The 20,195-nt window shown below is 34.2% G+C and overlaps 1 protein-coding gene across 15 annotated transcripts in view; it reads left to right on the top strand.

The window, feature by feature from the left end:
• USP25 (ubiquitin specific peptidase 25) overlaps positions 1-20,195 on the top strand; it is a 142,860-nt gene that overhangs the window by 101,221 nt on the left and 21,444 nt on the right. For 8 of the 15 annotated variants that reach the window (XM_074034198.1, XM_074034197.1, XM_045389179.3 and 5 more), the window contains 3 exons: positions 7,356-7,498; positions 12,433-12,546; positions 14,553-14,648. The exons of 1 other annotated variant lie outside the window; for it this stretch is intronic. In XM_074034198.1, coding sequence (XP_073890299.1) covers positions 7,356-7,498; positions 12,433-12,546; positions 14,553-14,648 — 353 coding nt within the window. The remainder of the gene's footprint in view (positions 1-7,355; positions 7,499-12,432; positions 12,547-14,552; positions 14,649-20,195) is intronic. 6 more of the 15 variants (XM_045389182.3, XM_065541484.2, XM_074034199.1 and 3 more) reach the window with 2 other exon arrangements.

Below are 20,195 nucleotides of genomic sequence, written 5' to 3'. Positions count from 1 at the left end.
TGTATGAGAATTAAGAAAATAGTTTCTAGTAAAATTGAAAATATATTGTCTTTTGGTTTTCTTAAAAGATTACTCTTATCACTGAGTTGCAAATATGTTTTAGGGCAACATGTTTTCTGGTATGGAAAATGCTATTTCTGGGTACAAATTGAGGAAATGAGAAGCAGATAAATTAAGCCCATATATTTTCCTCAAACTCATTTGTCTCTTTTTATAAATGCTAGTGAATGTTATTGAATAACCTTTTTTTCCCCCCAAGATCTGTATGTTTTGTTTTTTAAGGAAGCAGTTCCAGCTTTTGTTGGTTTAATTTCATCTTTTACAGACAGAGATTTCCTTGCAGCATTACCTGGTTGGGTTTCAGCATTATCGTTTGAACTTTAGAAGGAATTATTACTTAAGTAGAAGATTATTTTACAGTGCTACAATGTAGTATTGTGATTGATACAGGCATGCACAAATCTGTCCAGATGACTTATTTTCATGTAGATCAAATAGTTGTCATCGATTTTGATCCTGAGAGGCAGATAATTCAGCATTTTTAAAAAGGATAATGGTATTACAGCAACATTTTGATATTCCAGTGCTATGGAGAATACCACTATTATAGTGGCTGGTGAACTCTACCATTAGGTAGGACTGCACTTTTCCCCCCACATGTACAAGGCTACCATGTAGAGCAGGTGAAGCTATGTGGGTCCACAACAATGTAGTTTTTAGTACACATCAAGAGGTATCTAAGCTCAAATCACAGTGTAGTAACTATAATGTAGTTCCTTTCATTTTTAAAGCATTTCTGTCCCTTTGTGATTTCATGCTTTGCATTCTGTACGTATTCTTTCCAAATCACTCCTCAGAACCTGCCCCAAGATGGAGCTACTGTGTTATTGTTCCCTTAACGTTTACTTATTCCATTCACATGTGACTATTCTTGTTATTAGTGGGAGGAAGGGGCTGCATAAGGTAGTATAAGCAGTTGTTGTACCTAAGCTCCCTGATACGGGTGAATCCTCCATTCATTGGTTAAGCTCTAGTTTTATTCTTGGCTCACCTATATATTCTGATACCAGATATTAAGTTCTAGATATCCTTCTCCCTTCATCTTTTCTGTTTCTCGTAAGTCTCACCAAATTTACAGAGTTAACATATTTTATTTCTGCTTAGTCAAACTAATACATATTCCCAACTAATACTCCTATCTGATAAGGACTAGCCATGCCCCATCCTCATTTTACATTTGTCATCTTTTTTTCTTTCTCTGTAAAAAGACCATGTGTGTATAACTGCATCCCTTTTCACGATCAGTACATCTGACCTACACTTTACATGGTGTTTTGTAATTTTTAAAAAATGCAGTACTAGGTATTGGACATATATTTTCATGTCTCTTTTTACCATGCAAAATAAACTTGAAGAGATTGTTGATGTATTTCTGGGAGGAACCAGAATAAAAGATAAAGAGATGAAAATGGTCAATTCCTATTCCTAGATGACTCTTGTAATTACCTTTCAGCATGAGTTTTTTAGAAAGCAGTGGTAATACTACTTCTGTAGGAAACCTTGTATCCTCTATAGACTTGATGGAAATATGTGCTTGGTTTGAGTTAGTAGAAGTAGCACATGCCAAGTCCATAAATTTACAGAGTGAGACTGTTGTTTAAAAGATTGGTTTCTATTACTATTGTCTTTGAGATTATATTAAGAAATTTGTTCTCTGTTGCAGGATAGTTTCACATATCAAAACTGAATAAGGCTAATGTTTCATTAGAACCGTTTATTCCCTATTATTAATAGGGAAATTTTATTTTAATGTCCATGCCATCCTCTTCTGATTCTTCTCATAGTTTTCAAAGTAAGTAATTTAATTTGGTATAATACTTCCAGGATCTCAAAGCAAACCTGTATTTTAATCTCTCAGGTGTTCACTGGTGTTAGGAGTGACTAGTGGAAATAATAAAAGGAAATCTTGTTTATAAAATTCACCGGAATGATTTTTTTCCTCCTTGCAAAATCTTCTCATTAAAGCTGAAACATAAGACCTAATAAAATTCAGTTTCTACTGATTGATATTCCAAATAAGAGTACTAATTCATATTATATTAATCAAATTAGTATTTGTTCCTCTTCTGCTAAAATGTGATCGAGAAATTCATGCATATCAGTTCTCCAGCACCATTCTTTCCCTACTGAGATAATAAATGATGGGAAAGTATTTTTTGGTTCATTTCATGCTGCTTCCCTAGATCTGCTTACTGCAAAGGCCAACTTACTTGAATACTTTTGTTTAGATTTGTAGCCAACCATTCTTTACTATGAATGTATGGATCAGAATTACTAGGGGGATTTTTTTCTGAGTATGAACAGCACACCGTACCTAAGACCACGTAAGACATACTGGAATCAGAATCTCTGGAGAAAGGATCTGATACTATCCTATCTTAAAGAGATCTTCAGATAATTCTGAGGTATACTTCTGGTTAAGCAGCATGACCCTAGGCTGTATTTATAAAACAGAAATTATTCTGGAGAGAAGAGCTTTGTCTGAGTTACTATTTTACTTATGTTACTCTTGTCTTATCCAAGAAGTATCTGAAGTCCTTACAATATAGCACACTCAGACTTTTTTAAAAAATAAGGAAACACTAGCGAAGATTGGAATGAAATGTATTGCATAAGGTTTTGTAAATTTGTCTAGAGGCAGCAGGCAGAATTGGCTCCGGGACTTCTTTACAAACACTGTCTGCAAGTTAAAAATAAACTGATGTTCCAGGAGAGTACAGTTGGATCCTGAGAGTAAGACCTGGTGGAATGAACAATATCTTCATTGTTCTCAGGTTTCTTGAAAGCGGGAACTAGGTGATATTCTTTTGTTTTGTTTTGAGAGTTTTGCTTTGTTGCCCAGGCTGAAGTGCACTGGCACAATCTTAGCTCACTGCCTCCCGGGTTCAAGCAGTTCTTGTGCCTCAGCCTCCTGAGTAGCTGAGACTAGCGGCATACACCACCACACTGGGCTGATTTTTTTGTATTTTAGTAGAGACAGGGTTTCACCATGTTGACCAGGCTGTGGCCTGAAACTCAAACTCCTGAGCTCAGGCAGTCCTCCACCTTGGCCTCCCAAAGTGCTAGGATTACAGGCGTGAGCCACCACGTCAGGCCTGGTGGTATTCTTATTTATATCTCCAGCATCTAGTATAATAAATGACATGTGGTAGATGCTCCTTGAAAGTTTTCTATTAATAAATTCATTCCCTATGGAGATTTCCAGTCATGAATTTACTAGGGGTGATCCTCAGTTTAGGAGAACACACAATTTTAAAGTAGAGATAAAATAGTCACACAAAAAGGAGGCAGGCCAAATACATGTGGTGAGGATGTAGCTCTTTGTTCTGGATAAATGTATGGTTTGACTGGTTTCTAAACCTCTCTCCCCCACCCCCCTCAGATTTTCTTTGGAATGGGGCCCAGGAATCTGAAGTTTCAGAAGTTCCACCAGTGATTCTATGCAGCCACCTAAGCGTGGCTCTTTGTAGGCCCTTACAGGGTATGGTAGACGTTTAAATACATGTCTAGAAATGGATGGATTGTATATCTCTCAAGCAGTCCCCTTTAAATCTTCTTCAATGTGAACATAATAAGTATGACTTATTAGTAAGTCAACAAAATAAAGACTCCTGAAAGATATTAGAGATGTTGGTCTTATTTTTATAGTTAAGAGCAGATCCTTACTCTTTAATAGAAAGCCAATTGGTCGTAAAGTTGACCTTCTTAATATACTGAAGACATAACCAGGAAATATGCATAAGTAAAGCACCCCCAAACCCCCTCAATACCCTATTTCAACATGAAGATGGGCAAAAGGAGCAGGCTCAGAGTTACCTCAGAATGTTGAGTTGTCTTCTGTAACAGCTGGAGAAGCATGGCCGGAAAGTCACTCTGTGGAGGCCATTTGAAAATCCTAGAGAAATACCCGTAGAACAGGTGAGTGATTTGAGAAAGACTTTAGGAATAAGGATATTATTCACTTCCATACAGAACTGGTCATTCATGGTGAAATGAGTGCATTTAATTTTTTGTTTGTTTGTTTCCAGTCTCCCAGGGTTTCAAACCATTGTGGGTTTACCTACCGTGACTACAACACTGCTCATCTAAGTTCCCTGGGAGGTATATACCTAGGGAAAACCCTCGAGAAAATTGTCCTATATGGCATTTAGAGAATTTATAGCTGTAGGCCACTAGTGATGAGGTTTCTAATAAGGTTAGAGGATGAACAACAATTGTATTATATAGTAAAAGCCAAACTTGTTCTGCTGTTGTTCCTAACAAAGAAATAGAAATTACTAAAGTGTATGGTAGGGTATTAGTTTCGTGAGCCTTCCATACAGAGCAACACAATATAACCAGTACATGTTATGTTGAATAGAGAGTAATTCTTTTTGTTTAAAAATATGGGTAGGTAGGTAAAGCCTGGAAAGAATGTATCAGAATTATTAATAGTGCTTATCTCTGAGTAATGCAAAGAGTTTTTAATTTTCCACATTTTTCTTGTTTGTTCTAGTAAACATTTTTATTCTTTGGTTTGATAAAATGAAGACAAAACCTCTTTTTTGTCTTCTTTGACGATTTTTTTATACGAACTTTATTTTATAATCTGATTCCCTTATAATTCTTCCGAGACCACTTCCCTGTGAGTAGCCTGTGTTTCATCTACACCAGATTACTCCTCATTTTTCTTGCATGTAGGAAATTTTCCTGTCATTATGGCATGTTCATGAAGTATCCTTTATCTTAAAAATGTTCTTTTATCGTCATTGTTCATGAATTTTTGCATATTCTTTAAGATCTTCCTCATATCCCAGAGTCTTTGTGAATTTCTCTGAGAGCACTTCTGTAGCAGCTGTTATCTTTTTCCTCTTAATTCCAACCTTTTCTTACTACCAAATGTATTATGTTCTTCTCTATTGTACTTACATTTTGGCTTGCCTTCCAATGTAGAGTCTCATGTATAGCAGGGATTTTATGAATCTTTGATCAGACCTTACAGTGTGCTGTTCCTTCTGCCTGGAATCTTTTCTATTCTTTTCTCCAAGATAATCCTCTACAAATTCTTCAAAACCCACCTAAGTTAGCACCTCTTCTGGAAAGTGTTTCTTAACAGGCAGCATTATCTCAAGTATGTGTATTGGGTCCACAGTGCTTTTATAAAACCTTGTGCGTAACTTTTATTGCATTTAGCACATTGTATTATAATAGAATGTATATTTATCAGATTTCACTGAGAGTTCCTTAAAATTAGTGATGTACTCTTTTTTGTTTTTTACATTTGTAATACCTAATATAGTACTGAAAATGGCAGAGGTTCAATAAACATGTTGGGAATGCAATTTGAATTTTTTGTTTCCAGTCTCCCAGGGTGTCAAACTATTGTAGGTTCAACTACCATGACAACAAAACCACTTGCGTACGTTCCCTGGGAGGTGTATATATAGGGCAAACCCTAGAGAAAATTGTTCTGTATGACGTTTAGCCGGAAGCATTCAGTGTTACTCATAAAGTTTTTGCACTCAAACTCCTTTATGGAAGGAAACCTTGGCCCTGGTGACCTAAGGTGGATTTGACTTGTGTTGATCAGATAAAATTACTCTTGGCCCTAAGAACCAATTTTACAAAGATTCTAGGTTTCCGTGGGTCATTAGACCAATGTCAGACCAATTGGATTTATTGCTTTAAGTTCACATCCAGTTATTAACCGTTGACGTTATCTACTGTGGTGAAGAGAGGAAGAGTGCCAAACACAAGGAAAAATTTTATCAACAAGGAGTTTCTCTCCCAGCCCTAAAGCAGCTGGCATGAGCCACCTGTCATGAATTCTTCCGGAAGCAGAAGTATTGCTAAGCTGATGGTAGCCAAAGGTTTTCTTTGTCGATTACTCATGGGCGTTGAAAGGCTATTCCAGTTCAAAATCAGGAAATGATTTAATGAGGACATTAAACTTCTTTTAACTTCTCTCCTTCCTTTTTGTACACATTATAGGCATCCTCACCTCTGGTTTTCCTTATCACATAGTTTTACCTCCATGATCTTAGTTAACTCATGTCAAAAACTTGGTATGTTCATGTGCAGTCTCCACACCTTTGTGTCCAAAATATGTTTTGATTCTAGCCAATTTTGTGTCCCTCTGTTGCTCTCTCTGTTAATCAGAAGGCACATTTCTTTCTTTTTCATGTTGCTCTACTGCCTTCTATTACCTTCACTGATCTCTAGTTTTACTTTCCTCTCTAATTCATTGTTCACAGTATCCCCAGAATAATTTTTTAAAAACTTGTGTTGCCATTATGTTTAAAAAATACTTCCAATAGCCTGATCTAAAGTCTGTTAGTGCTTTTGTCCCTACCTGCATCATCTCTTGCCATTTCTCCACTCTCGTACTGTAGTCCAGTCATATTATTATCTTTTTTGAATCTAGTCCATGCTCACTGCATGGACTCTTCATTCTTCCACGTAGCAAAACAACCCATTCATTATTCAGCTTAATAGGTCACTGTAGGTCACAATCCAGATTGCTTATATCTCTTCACTGCCATTGTAGCCCTAGAAAGTGTTATAATATTGTCAAAATGTATATGTATGATTATTTGGTTAGTGGTGTTCTCCACAGATGACTGTCAGCTTCATGGAGACAGAGACTGGCTGCTTTGTCAGAGACTCACTGAGATAAACCCTTCTGGTCATGTAAGGATTTGGGGCTTGTCTAGTCTAGGGAACACCCAGTGGACGTTCATTGTACATTGTTGGATATATGAGTCTGGAACTCAAAAGATGGGTAGGAGACATCATGAATTTTTATCGGCACCAGTTTGCTTTTCCTCTGACAACACTCAGCTACTGGGGGCAAGTGCAGAAAAGATGGAAGGTTAGGTTCATTCAGGGTTAGGATTTTGCCAGGAAGTATGAAGGAGGACGCTGTGGCAGAGAAAAACAGCTCCTGTGCATTCTACGGAAAGTCAGCCCAGGATTGCTGTTCAAACCAAATTCTTTTGGTAAAATGCTGGCAATTTTTCCAAAATGGACTTGTGGTATTTCTCATAGCAGAAAAATCGACTGTGAATTCCTTACCATAAACTATAATGACAGCTTTCTTTCATAATTATTGGAGTACTCTTAGTTCTGGGTTTTTGTTTTTGTTTTTTAATGAATTTTGGGAAGAAGTGCTGTACGTGGAAGGATATATTTTACTTTGAATGGAAGACTAAGATTGGTTCTTACATAATTTCAGATATAGAAATAAATAAAAGATTTATCTTAGTATAGACTCTGTGGTTTATATTAGATATACAATTGATTCTTTTCTCATGAAGCACAAGCAGCAGGAGACCCAGAATATCTAGAGCAGCCATCAAGAAGTGATTTCTCAAAGCACTTGAAAGAAGAAACTATTCGAATAATTACCAAGGCATCACATGAGCATGAAGATAAAAGTCCTGAAACAGTTTTGCAGTCGGTAAGAACTTTTCTTTTGGCTCTCTGAACATAGCCATGGTCACGACATTTCCCCCAGTATAGTGGAGAGGGACCTGTCTGGGAGTCAGGAGAGACAGGGCCCAGTAATGGCTCTGCCATGGGCATGATCAGTGACCATGGGCAAGTCATCTAATGCCCAGGCTGTGATTTCCTCAGCTGTAATTGTAAAGACACTTTTCTCTTCAGTTTCTGTCTTTCTACTATAGAAGTCTAATGAATCATAATCACAGATTAAATTGACCATTTGATTTGGAACTTAAAAAGAGAAGTGTAAAATATAGCAGTATTTCTCCTGTCTCTCACCCATTCCTCCATCCGTAATCTGATTACATTGGAATAGTTGGGAATTTAAGATGTAATTATCATGATTTCATGAAATGTGTTTAACAATAAAACTACTAGATGCTGTAGGTTACAGTATTATTAGAAGGATAAGTATGATGTTGCAAAACTGTTTATGAATATTTCAGGAACGTCCTGTGCAAAAACGTCATTAGCCTACTCTGGTAGTTTTCAAATGCATCTTTTTATAACAGTAAATTGAGCATGTTGGTGTTATACTATGTTATCAGTGCATATGACATTCTCAGAGGAGCTATTTCAAGAATTTGTTACTACTAAATCTTTCACTTCCTGTAGTCATTTATCTTTTGTTAGTGAGCATAAGCAGCTCTAATGCAGATTTTATAGTAGCTCCTTTTAATATTTGAAGATTCCCCTTGACAACTAAAAAGAGTACGACATACCATAATTTTACAGCACATAATTTTCTGCTTAGTAAGTGAATTCAATGCCAGCAATAACCTGCTAATTGCAATGAGGCCTTAAATGTATAATAAGACTTCCTTTAGCCAGAATGTTCAAGAGATATGTTACTCTGTTGATTTTGTTTTGATGAACTAAATAATGATAAAAATTATTTTTTGTTTGAACAATTTTGAAAATGTATTAATATATCTTATTAAAAATGTATTAATTTAAATAATTATTTGATGATTCCAAATTTTGCAAATGCCTTAGAAGCTTTAAATGAATTTGATATGAACATCACTAACTCTAAAGCTTTTCCTGGAAAATGCTTTGTTTAGTAGATTTGGGATGTCTGCTTCTTGGGTAATGGTAAGAGGAAAACCTAGGGAAGGAGGAAAAACAGTAGTAGGTACAAGGGGAAATAGTTTTGTCTGATAAAAACTGCATTTGCAAGGCCTCTGCTAATTAGAACTTTTATTTGTTAAAGCCTAAATTATGATTAATAAGTGTCACTTTTTAAGCTGGTATTAGAAAACCAAAAGCATTACTTAGCTTAATGTAGAATCCTGATTTTAAGTTTGGAAAATCATATGGAATTTAAATTTGCAGAAGTCACCTAAATTTTGATTGCTCAGCTTAGCATAATATGGATCTCGTCTTATAAGGTAGCAACCTACTGCCTTATCTTTACTTCAGAAAGGAGCATGACAGGGGGACTGTATGATCGACAAATATGCTATTTGTCTATTCATTTAATTGTTTTCTGGAGTGGCATCCACAGTTAGCCCCGTCGTGTATGTAAATCCTGAAGCAAGTCTAAGAATTCATTAACTGGCTTGATTTTACAGTCAGTTGCTTAGCGTCATGGTAACTACTTCATAGGGGGTTTTTTCATTTAAACTTAGCATACACTAGAAGCTAAATTGCACAGGTGAAAAGTATCTTCAGACTGGGATTAAACATTTCTGGATTTTGGAATATTAGTTTTATTTATTATGAATGCAACCTTGAATAAATTGCTTAATTTCTCCAGATAGACCTCAGTTTTCTTTTCCATAAAATGAAGGTAATTGTAGGATTAGTCAAGAGCATTATTTGTAAGTGCTTGGCATGGCATGTAGTGGGCACTGAGTAACTGTTGGTTTCCGTCTGTTACTTCAGTCCTAACCACTTTTCAAATATGCAATATATTAAAATCAACCTTAGTATAAGAAAAATTTCCTGGAAAGCATAGAATCATGGAAATTAGAGAAAGTCTTCAAATGTTTAGGTACCCTGCTTTTTAGAAAAATGTCTTTACTTTTAAATGGAATACTTCAGGATATTTTCAAAATAGAGAAAAGTATTCCCTGAGAAAAAGTCATGCATAGTCCCACTCACTACTCAAAGTTAATTATTGTAAATATGTTGGTATTTTTTTCACTCTTATTTTAATATGTAGATTTGGGATTTATTTTTATAGTTGAGTTGCATACAAAATTTTGTCTTGCTTTCTTTTAATCACTTACCCTTTATAACCATTTCCCCATGTTATAAACTCAGTAAAAACATTTAGTGACTATTATTCCATTGAATAATTAACATCTTGTTTATGTATCTCCTCCCCCATTGCATATTTGTTTCTATTTTTACATTATAAATAGGCTGCTAGAAATGAAAACTTTTTCTTATTTCAGGTTATTTCCTTAGAATAGATTTTCCATGGTTGAATTACTAGGTTAAAAGGTAAAGGCACATTAATGTGGCCATGGACTTATATAGCTTTTTTGCCATCCTTCTTATGAGACCACTTTTTAAAAAGTCATATAATTAATAAATTTCAGGCAATTCATAAAAATCTTTGTATTTTAATTATTTTTGCAACATACTAACTGAGAAACTTATTTTTAACTCTTTTCAAGTTTAGCCTTTGTTAATGTATTCATATAAGACCTGAAAATAATAGAAAAAGATAAGTAAACATGTATTTTACTTTAGTGAGCCCTTAAATTCTTTACATGAAAAATTTTTATAGTACTTTGGGATATCTAGATTTGATGAATGATACTACAGGATTATTATATGTGGCAAAGTTTCTTCCCCTTTTCAGCTTTTACCCATGTATTTAATCAGCATTTTGCTGTTGAAACTCTTCAATAGTAACTGAAAAGGTTTATAAAACATTTATATTCCCTAAGTGCAATATTTTTCCCCCAAAGGGAATCTGTTTTGTAACGATTAATAGTCTAAGTAATAACCATTTGCCTTAAATTTATATTTTCTTTCCCTAAGATAGAATTGTTTTGGATTGGTTTGCTAGTGAGAAATCATCACCACAAACTCCAAACAGATTTCTGAATCTACCTGTTTATATTTTGCTCTTGTGTACAGAGACCTACTACAGTTCTTCTCTTATATGCTAGAAAGACTAAAAATCCTTAATTAAATGTCATGGATCAAGCACATCTCTGTAGAATGTGTGTGATAGTAGTATTAGGTTAAAATTATTCAAATATAAGCAATTTACAGTAGCACAACAAAATAGTATAATGACTCATAATAGCTGTAATTTTGGAGAACAGCTGTTACCAGGTGTTGGCTGCATATTATCTCTCATGATCATGATACCTGTTTAGGCTGATCATTTCCCATTGAAAAGTTGTCGATTTTGATAAATTAAGGAGACACATATATGTGTATATATATATTTTAAGACAGGGTCTTACTCTGTAACCCAGGCTGGAGTGCAGTGGTGCAGTCTCAGCTCACTGCAACCTGCGCCTCCCAGGTTCAAGCGATTCTCGTGCCTCAGCTTCCCAAGTAGCTGGGATTACAAGCATATGCCACCATGCCTGGCTAATCTTTGTATATTTAGTAGCAACAGATTTCACCGTGTTGGCCAGGCTGGTCTCCAACTACTGACCTACAGTGATTCGCCCATCTTGGCTTCCCAAACTTCTGGGATTATAGGTATAAGCTACCACGCCATGCCAAAAATAGCATTTATTTTAAAAGGGGCAGTACCAGTTGCAGCTATTGGTTTTGTTTTATTGTTCAATTAAACTCTTTTTCTATATATGCTTCCAGGAAGCCAGAAAATGTTCACATTACTAAAATTTACCTATATTTCTAACGGAAATAAAACCTTTTTAATTGCTGTTATGAAAATGTTTTTTGTACTATCAAAACAAACGTTTATCTTTATGAAAACTTACGCAATTCAGTTACTTAAGTTGCTTTCAAGCACCTTCAGTACTTTTGGCTTTTTTAATAGGTAAATAGTGGATATGCTAGTTATAAATATGTTGAATAAGATAAATAAGTATGTAAAAATCTGTATGTTATTTTGAATGAATCCTATTAGTGTCATAACGTTTTGAATGAAATTTTCTGAATTTTACACTGACTTCTGTATTAGTGTAGATTACTGAAATGCATAGAATTTGTTAACAATAAAAAGAAAAAAAAGGAATAAATCTGATTGAGTTGTTTAAAATGGGTATCAGCTTCCAACAGCTTTTTCTTATTTTCAGCAAGTGTTTGTTGAACACTTAAGATATAAATATACTGTAGTCTCATAGGCCGTGTGTAATTAGTTAAAATAGAATATGGGTATTAACTGGATATGCAATTGATTACCGAAAAGAATAGAAGGATAAAATTATAAGGGAAAAAACCCAACAAATTCTGATGAGTTTAGAGGAGGTCATATCTTATTTTGGTTGAGATATCAAGAAAGGTTTTTGGGAGCTATTAGACTTTTTAAAAAATTGTCAGCTATATAGACAATGATAGAAATACAACTCCACTATTTTTTATCTTAAGTACTTAAAAGTTCTAAATACTTTCAGGGAAAAATGCAATGATATTGGTAATACCCAGTTTGAGGATGTAAAGGGAAAACTGTAGATTTTGTGTTACTACTTGATGAATGCATTTGCTTCTGATGTTCAGTTTTAAGTGGTTTCATTTGATACCTACCAAGTAAATGCAGGTATTTTTAAAAGATTTAAGAGTATGCACTTAAACAGTTTAATAGTGCATGTGCATTGGAACTTTTAAAAATAAGTCATATGGGTACGGGGCTGCTGCTTAGGGATGTGCAGGTTACACAGTTGTGCAAAGATGCCATTGTTCTCCACTGTTCTCTTTTCTAATGTTTATATTAATGATTTCCTTCTGCAGAAACCTGAAAATACTACAAGCCAACCACTTTCTAATCAGCGAGTTGTAGAGGTGGCGATCCCTCATGTAGGGAAATTTATGATTGAATCAAAGGAGGGGGGTTATGATGACGAGGTACATTTTACAGCCCTCTGCACCATTGCTACTTAACTTTTGCTATTTAATACAAATACTTTGGGCATGCCTGTACCCTCATACTTAATGTCTGTTGCTACATAACATACAGCTTTGCCCCCTCATAGTCCAAAATTACTTTACCAATTATTAACAGAACTTTGAATTTCAAATGAAAATTTAAGTAGAAAACGTATGGAATTGTCAAAAGAATTTTCTATTTCTGGAGTTAATTCTTTTATGCAGAAATAGTACCAGTTTACTTTCAGGTTTGCAGATTACAGTAAGATTTGTTTAATTAGTACAAAATTTTTTTGGATTTAAAAATAATTTTTTATATTCCATTCCTGTTTTACTGGAATTACTTATTATAATACTTTGCCCGCTAGCTCCTGCCGGAAAATCCCACAGCATGATTGCAGGATGCATAATTGATATTTTTGCTACTACAGCCTCTCCATGTGACTGTGAGTGGAATAACTCATCAGCATTACTGAGTGTCTACTGTTAGTAGGACCTCCATCTTTATTCTTATCTCTTCACTGTCAATTCTCATTTACTTAGTTTTCCAACAGTATGGAGGCATTTTTGTTTCTCATGATTTAGTTCTTTGGAATCCAGATGAAAATGATCTATTGTCTTATTCTATCAGATTATTTTCTCCCCTTTTCCACTTTTCTCTTGAGACTCTTAATATTACTCTTTTTGAGGAACGGCCACTAAAGCTGTTTTTGAACAGGAACACAGAGAAGGCCATAACTACTGGGAAATGGGGGAGGGGTGTGATTTGGTAAAACGCTTGTTGGATTCTAGTTTTTATGGGTTTGGATAAGAATTGCATTTATATTAGTTTTTTTCACGTAACTTTTTTTCTGACTTACTCCAGTGTTACTCTCGTGCCAGAGTTAATCACCAAAGTCAGAAGTGTCATAAAGACATATTACTGTACCAGCGTAGGAAATCACAGGCATAACGAGGATAAGCAGATTTGTGAGATAAACTGGTCAGAGAGTATTCTCAAGCAGATGTTAGATATATTGCAATTCTCAGTGTATAATCCAAAGTAAATACAATGAGTAATAGGTTCAGTGAATCAGAGGTAATGGATGCAGTCTCTTGATCGCTATAAGATAGCTTCATAGGGCCTTGAGTAATTTCACTTTGCAGTTATTTTAAAATGTAAACAGCTAAAAATAATCTATTATGAAAACAAAAAAAAAATAATGCTTAAGTATTTAGTACTTAATGACTCTACATTGTTCCAGTTAACTATTTTATAAACATGCTAGCTCTTGAAAATTATGGAACCTGGCATGTTTTTAATAAACCTATCAATTTATTGATCAAGCATTTACGTACTTGTTTTAGGATGTGCCTTCTTTCGTTTAAAAAAGTTGAATTGTGATTAATCATTTAACACTATCTTTTGTGCAAGTGCTTATGCTATTGACAGAGTTGTGTCTTTTGTCATTGTTTTTTAAAATTTATTGCAGTGACAGTTTAACAGTGCATGTGCATTGGAACTTTTAAAAATGAGAGTTGTGGATACAGGGCTGCTGCTCAGGGATGTGCAGGTTGTACAGTCTGCAAGAATGACTAGACAAGGGGCAGAAGTGGGAAGCAAATTGAGTTCATGCTGAGCTCTCTGAGGCTTGAGGAAGAGGTACCTTTTTTAATTGATAAAAAAGGATGTTGCTTTTTCTAAATAGTTCACTCAGAGGATAGCACATTTTAAAATTTGTTTGTCTAGAACCAGGGTGCCTTTTTCAAATTCTCCAATTCAGAGAGGATGCCTTTTTGCAGTTTGCACAAAGGCACCGTGTGAGCCAGCTGTGCCCTGTATGGATGATCTTAAAAGGTGCTTACATGTGTGTTGGATTAAATTTGGTCTTAAAAATGCAACATTTGATTTATAAACATGGAAAACAAAGGAGTTTCAGCTTGCATGTAAATACATTATTTTAGTTTAAAAACTTTTTTTTAATGTTAACTATCTTCTGTGGCAGATCATGATGACACCGAACATGCAAGGTATTATCATGGCGATAGGTAAATCCAGGAGTGTATATGACAGGTGTGGCCCTGAAGCAGGGTTCTTTAAGGTACAATGAACATTTTCCTTTTCGTTTCTTTTCTTTTTCAAAATTAAACTTCTTAAAATATTTTATTTCTTTGAATTCAGTTTGGTTTTCTGTATAATTTCTCTTTTCCTATCTTAGCTATGGCCACCAGATGTCCTAGGGTTTTCTTTTATGTATTCATTAACCTAATACTGATTCTTTTTCTCTTAATCCAGGTAATTCAAGAAAAAAAATCTTTTTATTTGAGTCACTCTAATAGTGTCCTTTTGATTTGTCAGCAGAAATTTGAATTGTATTTTTTATTTGAAGGGAATGAGGACATTGATGAACAATAATAAGAACTGAGTAAATTGCCTCTGGTAATAGTTCATTTTATCTTCATTGTTCATATTATTAGTCAATATCATAATATTCTTTAATTTTATTACCATTAGGTACTAAATTGCTTTTTGTGTTTATAAAATGATTTAATTATATTATTTTTATGTTTCCCCATAATTAATTTTTGATAACCTAGTCAGTTCAAGACATGCGAGAACATCAAGCTGCACACTAGTCTATGATTTACCCACATCTTTTTCTCTCTAATATCAGAGCTTTACAATGTTTTGATGACAATTTTTTTGCTTTTACAGATTTGAAAGATGAAAATACCACGTATATTTTGTCATTTATGTTGACCAAAAATCTTCACTTTTTTTTTTTCCACTCTTTTCAAACCCTTCTTAGTGGTTTTAAAAAGCAGGGTTTTTTTGAGGTACAATTTGCTACAAGTAAACTATGCATTTCTTTTTGATATTAAAAATTAAAATTTTTCATTTTCTGTATTTTGGCATCATCCAACTTGATCTTTCAAAAACTGGTTCTTTTTTCACTGTTTCAGTATACAGTGCAAAACAAAAGCCTTGTACACAGTAGTAGACATATCAATAAGCATTTTTGGATTTGTTAGGATTAAGGTAACTAACTCTCCTCATATGCCCAGGACTGAGGGATTTCCTGGACTATAGGATTTAAAGTGCTAAACTGGGAAAGTTCTAAGCAAACTGGTCCCAGGACAAGTTGATCAGCCTATTATTTCCCATAAGAAAGGTTGAAAATCCACTTCTAAAAAAAGAAGAAAAATACATTTTGTATAGTTTCAATACATTTTTTATAGTTTCCTGTTTTCTTACTGGCTTCTTAATTTTTACAATTAGAAATTCATTCTTATGCCCAGATAGTGTACATTTTCTTTTCTTAAAAAAACACTGAATATATGTCCTCTAAAGTTTTTATTTCTTGTGGAAAAGTTATTTATGATTTACAGTGCCATTGTCATTTCTGACTAGGTTGGGTCTTTTTATGTTGAATTGGAAATCTCATTTTTATTAAATTAATATCTGCATATAAAGAATCACCTAACTGTATATATTACAACAGTTACTAAGCCCCCAGTGGATAATGACTTTCAGTTATTTAATCTGTTTGACATTCATTCATATCTTTAAATAGAATGCTTGGGTTTTTTATTCACAGTTACACATTACCTGTTGAATTTGCTTCTATGGAATATGAATGATGAGCTCTCCTTCTTTTCCTGCTTCACATACATACACTGAGAGACACAGTTCCCATCCCCCATACACACACACACACACACGTGTAAAATCTTTTAATTTTGATTATATCAGAATTCTGCATTTGTAGTATTACTATATATGCTATATATGATTAAACTGTATTATAAATATTACTACTTTCCATTTTTCCCTCAACTTTCGTTTTCCTTAAACTTAGTTGTTTTGTTTTTTGGTTTGCTTCGTTTTTTATGTGCATTACTGATTTAGTTTAAAGCTGTCCACTGCTTGTTTAAATCTCTTCTCATTCTGCCTTTATCAATTTTATTTTCCTAGGACATCTATTCTGGAGCTTTATGACCTGCCCTAATCTCTATTGGTTTTTCTTTTCTCCTGATCCATAACTAGTAACCTGACATCTCCTTTCACCATCATGCTGGTGATTCCCTTTGCATCTATTCCTTTGTGTATTTTCTGTATTTCATATATTTTTCTTTTTTGGTTTGCTCTATGATTTTGATAGTACAGCAAGAAAGTATGGGCAAGAATCAAGTTTGTGAAAGAGGGACAGAATATTGTCTTAAGTAAGTTATGTTATATTGCAACTCTCCGTGCATAATCTCAATAAATACTGTAGTTAATAAACTTCAGTCAATCTGAGGTCAAAATTTTCAAGTAGCTTTGGAGATTTTTGAGTCGAGTTTGATGTTTTACTCATAACGTAAACTTGTGCTCTTTGTCAGATGTTAAAAATAATTACTACAGTATTTCTATTTCACTAACCATTCTCCTTACTATCCTGATACTCCCTTTCCTGCTTTTTTTTTTTTTTTTTTTTTTTGCTGGAAAAACACAAGAATAGCTGGAATGTACATTAGGAAGGAAGTAGTTTATAGGTTGATATTAGCAGCCAGACTGCCTTGGCCGACTGCTTTGTAGGTTTGATTTTGGGCAAATTATTCAATCTTTGTATCTCAGTTTCCCAAGGTGTTAAATAACTATTTATTTTATTGAGTCATTGTGACCTTTAAAAACGTTCTATCAATGTTACGCTTTTAAAGTAGTATCTGGTTGATAGTAAATGCTCGGAATTTAGCTGTTATTGTTGTTAGTATTATCACGAAGCTTATCTTATGTGTCCAGTTCTGGTCCACATATAGTAGGAGATGAAAAATGAGAGTACCATGTCTGTGTCAAGGACTTTTATTTGCTAATATAATTTTTTAAACTCATTTGTTAGAAATTGTCAGTTCCATTTTAGAGTAACAAAATTAACAGTTTCATTTGGCTTTACCTAATAATTACTATCACAAAACTCTCTTTCTACCTTTTTCTCTCTTTAGTGTGTGTATATGTTTATAAAATTTCTGAAGCTTGCCTACATTTTCACCTGTGATTGCGTTTATATATGTGTGTAACCCTATGGAAACATACATCAAGTTGTTTCTAATTAATGCATGTTTTTGGTAAAGGTACAAGCATTTGGACAACTCCAGCTGATAATATGTCACCTTAAAAATTTTTTCATATAAAACATGAAAGTAATATATACAAAATGCAGTTGTATTCAGTATTATAGAAGTGTCTAAAATAAAACTAACAATGACAGTCTCTGCCACTGCCCTGTTGTAACCATTCTTAGTGCTGTGTATCTTGTTTTTTTCTTTTTGTTTATAACAATGCACATATACAGAGACTTAAATTTTTTTTAATGTAGATTTTACTGTTCATAATATTTTGTAACTTATATCACTCAGAAATCTATTGTGGGCTTTCTTAAAGTTTAGACAATATCACATTATCTTTACTAGCTGTCTGCATACACACACATGTACACACACTCACACATGTACACACAGTATTCTATGGTATAGATGTACTCTCATTTCTTACATCTTTCCCTCTTTATGGACATGTGTCCTATATTTTCTCCCAGTCTACCCTTTCTATTTGAATTAATTTAGAGTACCTTTTTTCTTAAACAGGTTTTAAAACAGTATGTTCCTTTTCCTACTGTTCGGATTTTTTTTTTCCGTATGAAAAGATCTACTCTAACCCAGAGTTATAGAAATTTTCCCACTATTTACTTAAAATACTTTTCTTAGTAAATTTTTATTTTGTAAATTCAAATGCTTGCTTTTTAACTCATTAGCATTTTATTTGGGCTTTCTGCGTTCTGTATTAAATGAATTTGGTGTATGTTTTTCTTTTTTGTGCTGTCTTTACCTAAAGTTTGCAATTAGGGTTATGTTAGCTTTGGTAAATGAGTTTAAGAGCTTTCCTGTTTTTTTAATACTTCAATGTGTTAGCATAGGAACGATCTGTTCTGTAAGTTAGAACTCACTGGTAAGATCATAGGAGCCTAGGGCCTTCTTGCGGGGTAGATCTTTTTAACACATTTTTTGGTTCATTCCACAGTTATTGGCATGTTTAAATATTCTACCTTTTTTTTTTGATTGATTCTAATAATCATCAACATTCAGTATTAATTCATAAAATATGTACATACCACAGAATCTAACATGGTGGCTGCTTCTGTCTTCCAGTTCCCCTCAATTAGATAAAGTATTTTTAAATTTTTGTTCTTTTTTGTGCTTAGCGTGTTATAAATTGAGGGAAGAGTTTTTTTGTGTGTTTGTTTTGTTTTGTTTTGTTTTGTTTGAGGCGAAGTCTCGCTGTGTCGCCCAGGCTGGAGTGCAGTGGTGTGATCTCGGCTCACTGCAACCTCCGACTCCCAGATTCAAGCAATTCTCCTGCCTCAGCCTCCCGAGTAGCTGGGACTATAGAAGCCTGCCACCACACCCAGCTAATTTTTGTATTTCTAGTAGAGACCAATGTCACCACATTGGCCAGACTTGCCTCAAACTCCTGACCTTGTGATCCTCCCTCCTCAGCCTCCCAAAGTGCTGGGATTACAGGCGTGAGGCACCGCGCCTGGTTGTGTTTGTTTTGTGTGTGTGTTTTTTTTTTAATACCTCTTGTGTCCTGCCACATCCTGAAAAGATCTTGGTCAGGTTTATTTTACATTAGCTTTTTGGCTATGAAAGAAAACTTTTTAACTCTGTGCCGTTTAGGTACTGCTGAATAGGGATTTCCTCATGTATTATGATTAGAGCAACTTTTTAATACTCTAAATGTTTGCTAGTGATCAAAATGGTGATGCCACTATCAGCCTTGTTATATGAAACAGGTCTGAGTAAGTGGACTTGCTAAAGTTTAACCTCCGAATTAGGAAGTTACCAACCAGTCACAGGAACTCTTTCAACCACAGGCCCTCCCACATAAGAGTCTGCCCTATAAGAATGCAGTATGAAAAGTTAATAGGCAAAGCAGATCTGGGGAAAAAAAAGAGCAAGAGGATGAGACTGGGCTATACTATACTAACTTGAGTCCTTCTCTCAAATTAACTTTATTGGTTAAGACTAGTTTCTACTATAGAAAATCCCCAAATAAGAGTGGCTTACAGAGAGAAGATTCTGTTGTGTAAAAATGAAATTCAGAAGGAAGCAATACAAAGTTACTATGATAAGCAAAAATAAAAGCCAGAAGATAAAAACAGAATATTTCCAAAGTACTGGTTGCTTGTATGTATGTGTAGAGGTGGGAGGGTCATATTATAATTACAATTACAGGATTAGTGTAGCTTTTTTCATTTATTTTAAAAGACATTAAAATTTCTTTTTTTGTAAATATTTTGTCAGTATCTATTAAAGTACCCTTAGGGTTTTATTGAAGTAATACTTTTGTATTATGAAAATTTTTTCTCAATAGTTGTTTCATTGGTTCATAATAATCGTCCCCACTTGACATAACTTTATCACCCTTTTTTACTTTTGAAATGTCTCTTAATCACTTTGTTTATTCAATAGATATAAAAATGTTTATTAGAATATAAAACATGCTGAAAAGTAGAACTCAGTGAATTTTTTTTTGAATGATACTTTCCTTATTTACATGGCCTTTTAAGGAATATGAAGGGGAAGAAATATTTATCAACATGGTATTAATG

Source organism: Macaca fascicularis, chromosome 3 (assembly GCF_037993035.2).
Source record: "Macaca fascicularis isolate 582-1 chromosome 3, T2T-MFA8v1.1".
NCBI lineage: Eukaryota > Metazoa > Chordata > Mammalia > Primates > Cercopithecidae > Macaca > Macaca fascicularis.
Note: the sequence above shows the minus strand (reverse complement) of the source record. Positions and strands in the feature narration are given on the sequence as shown.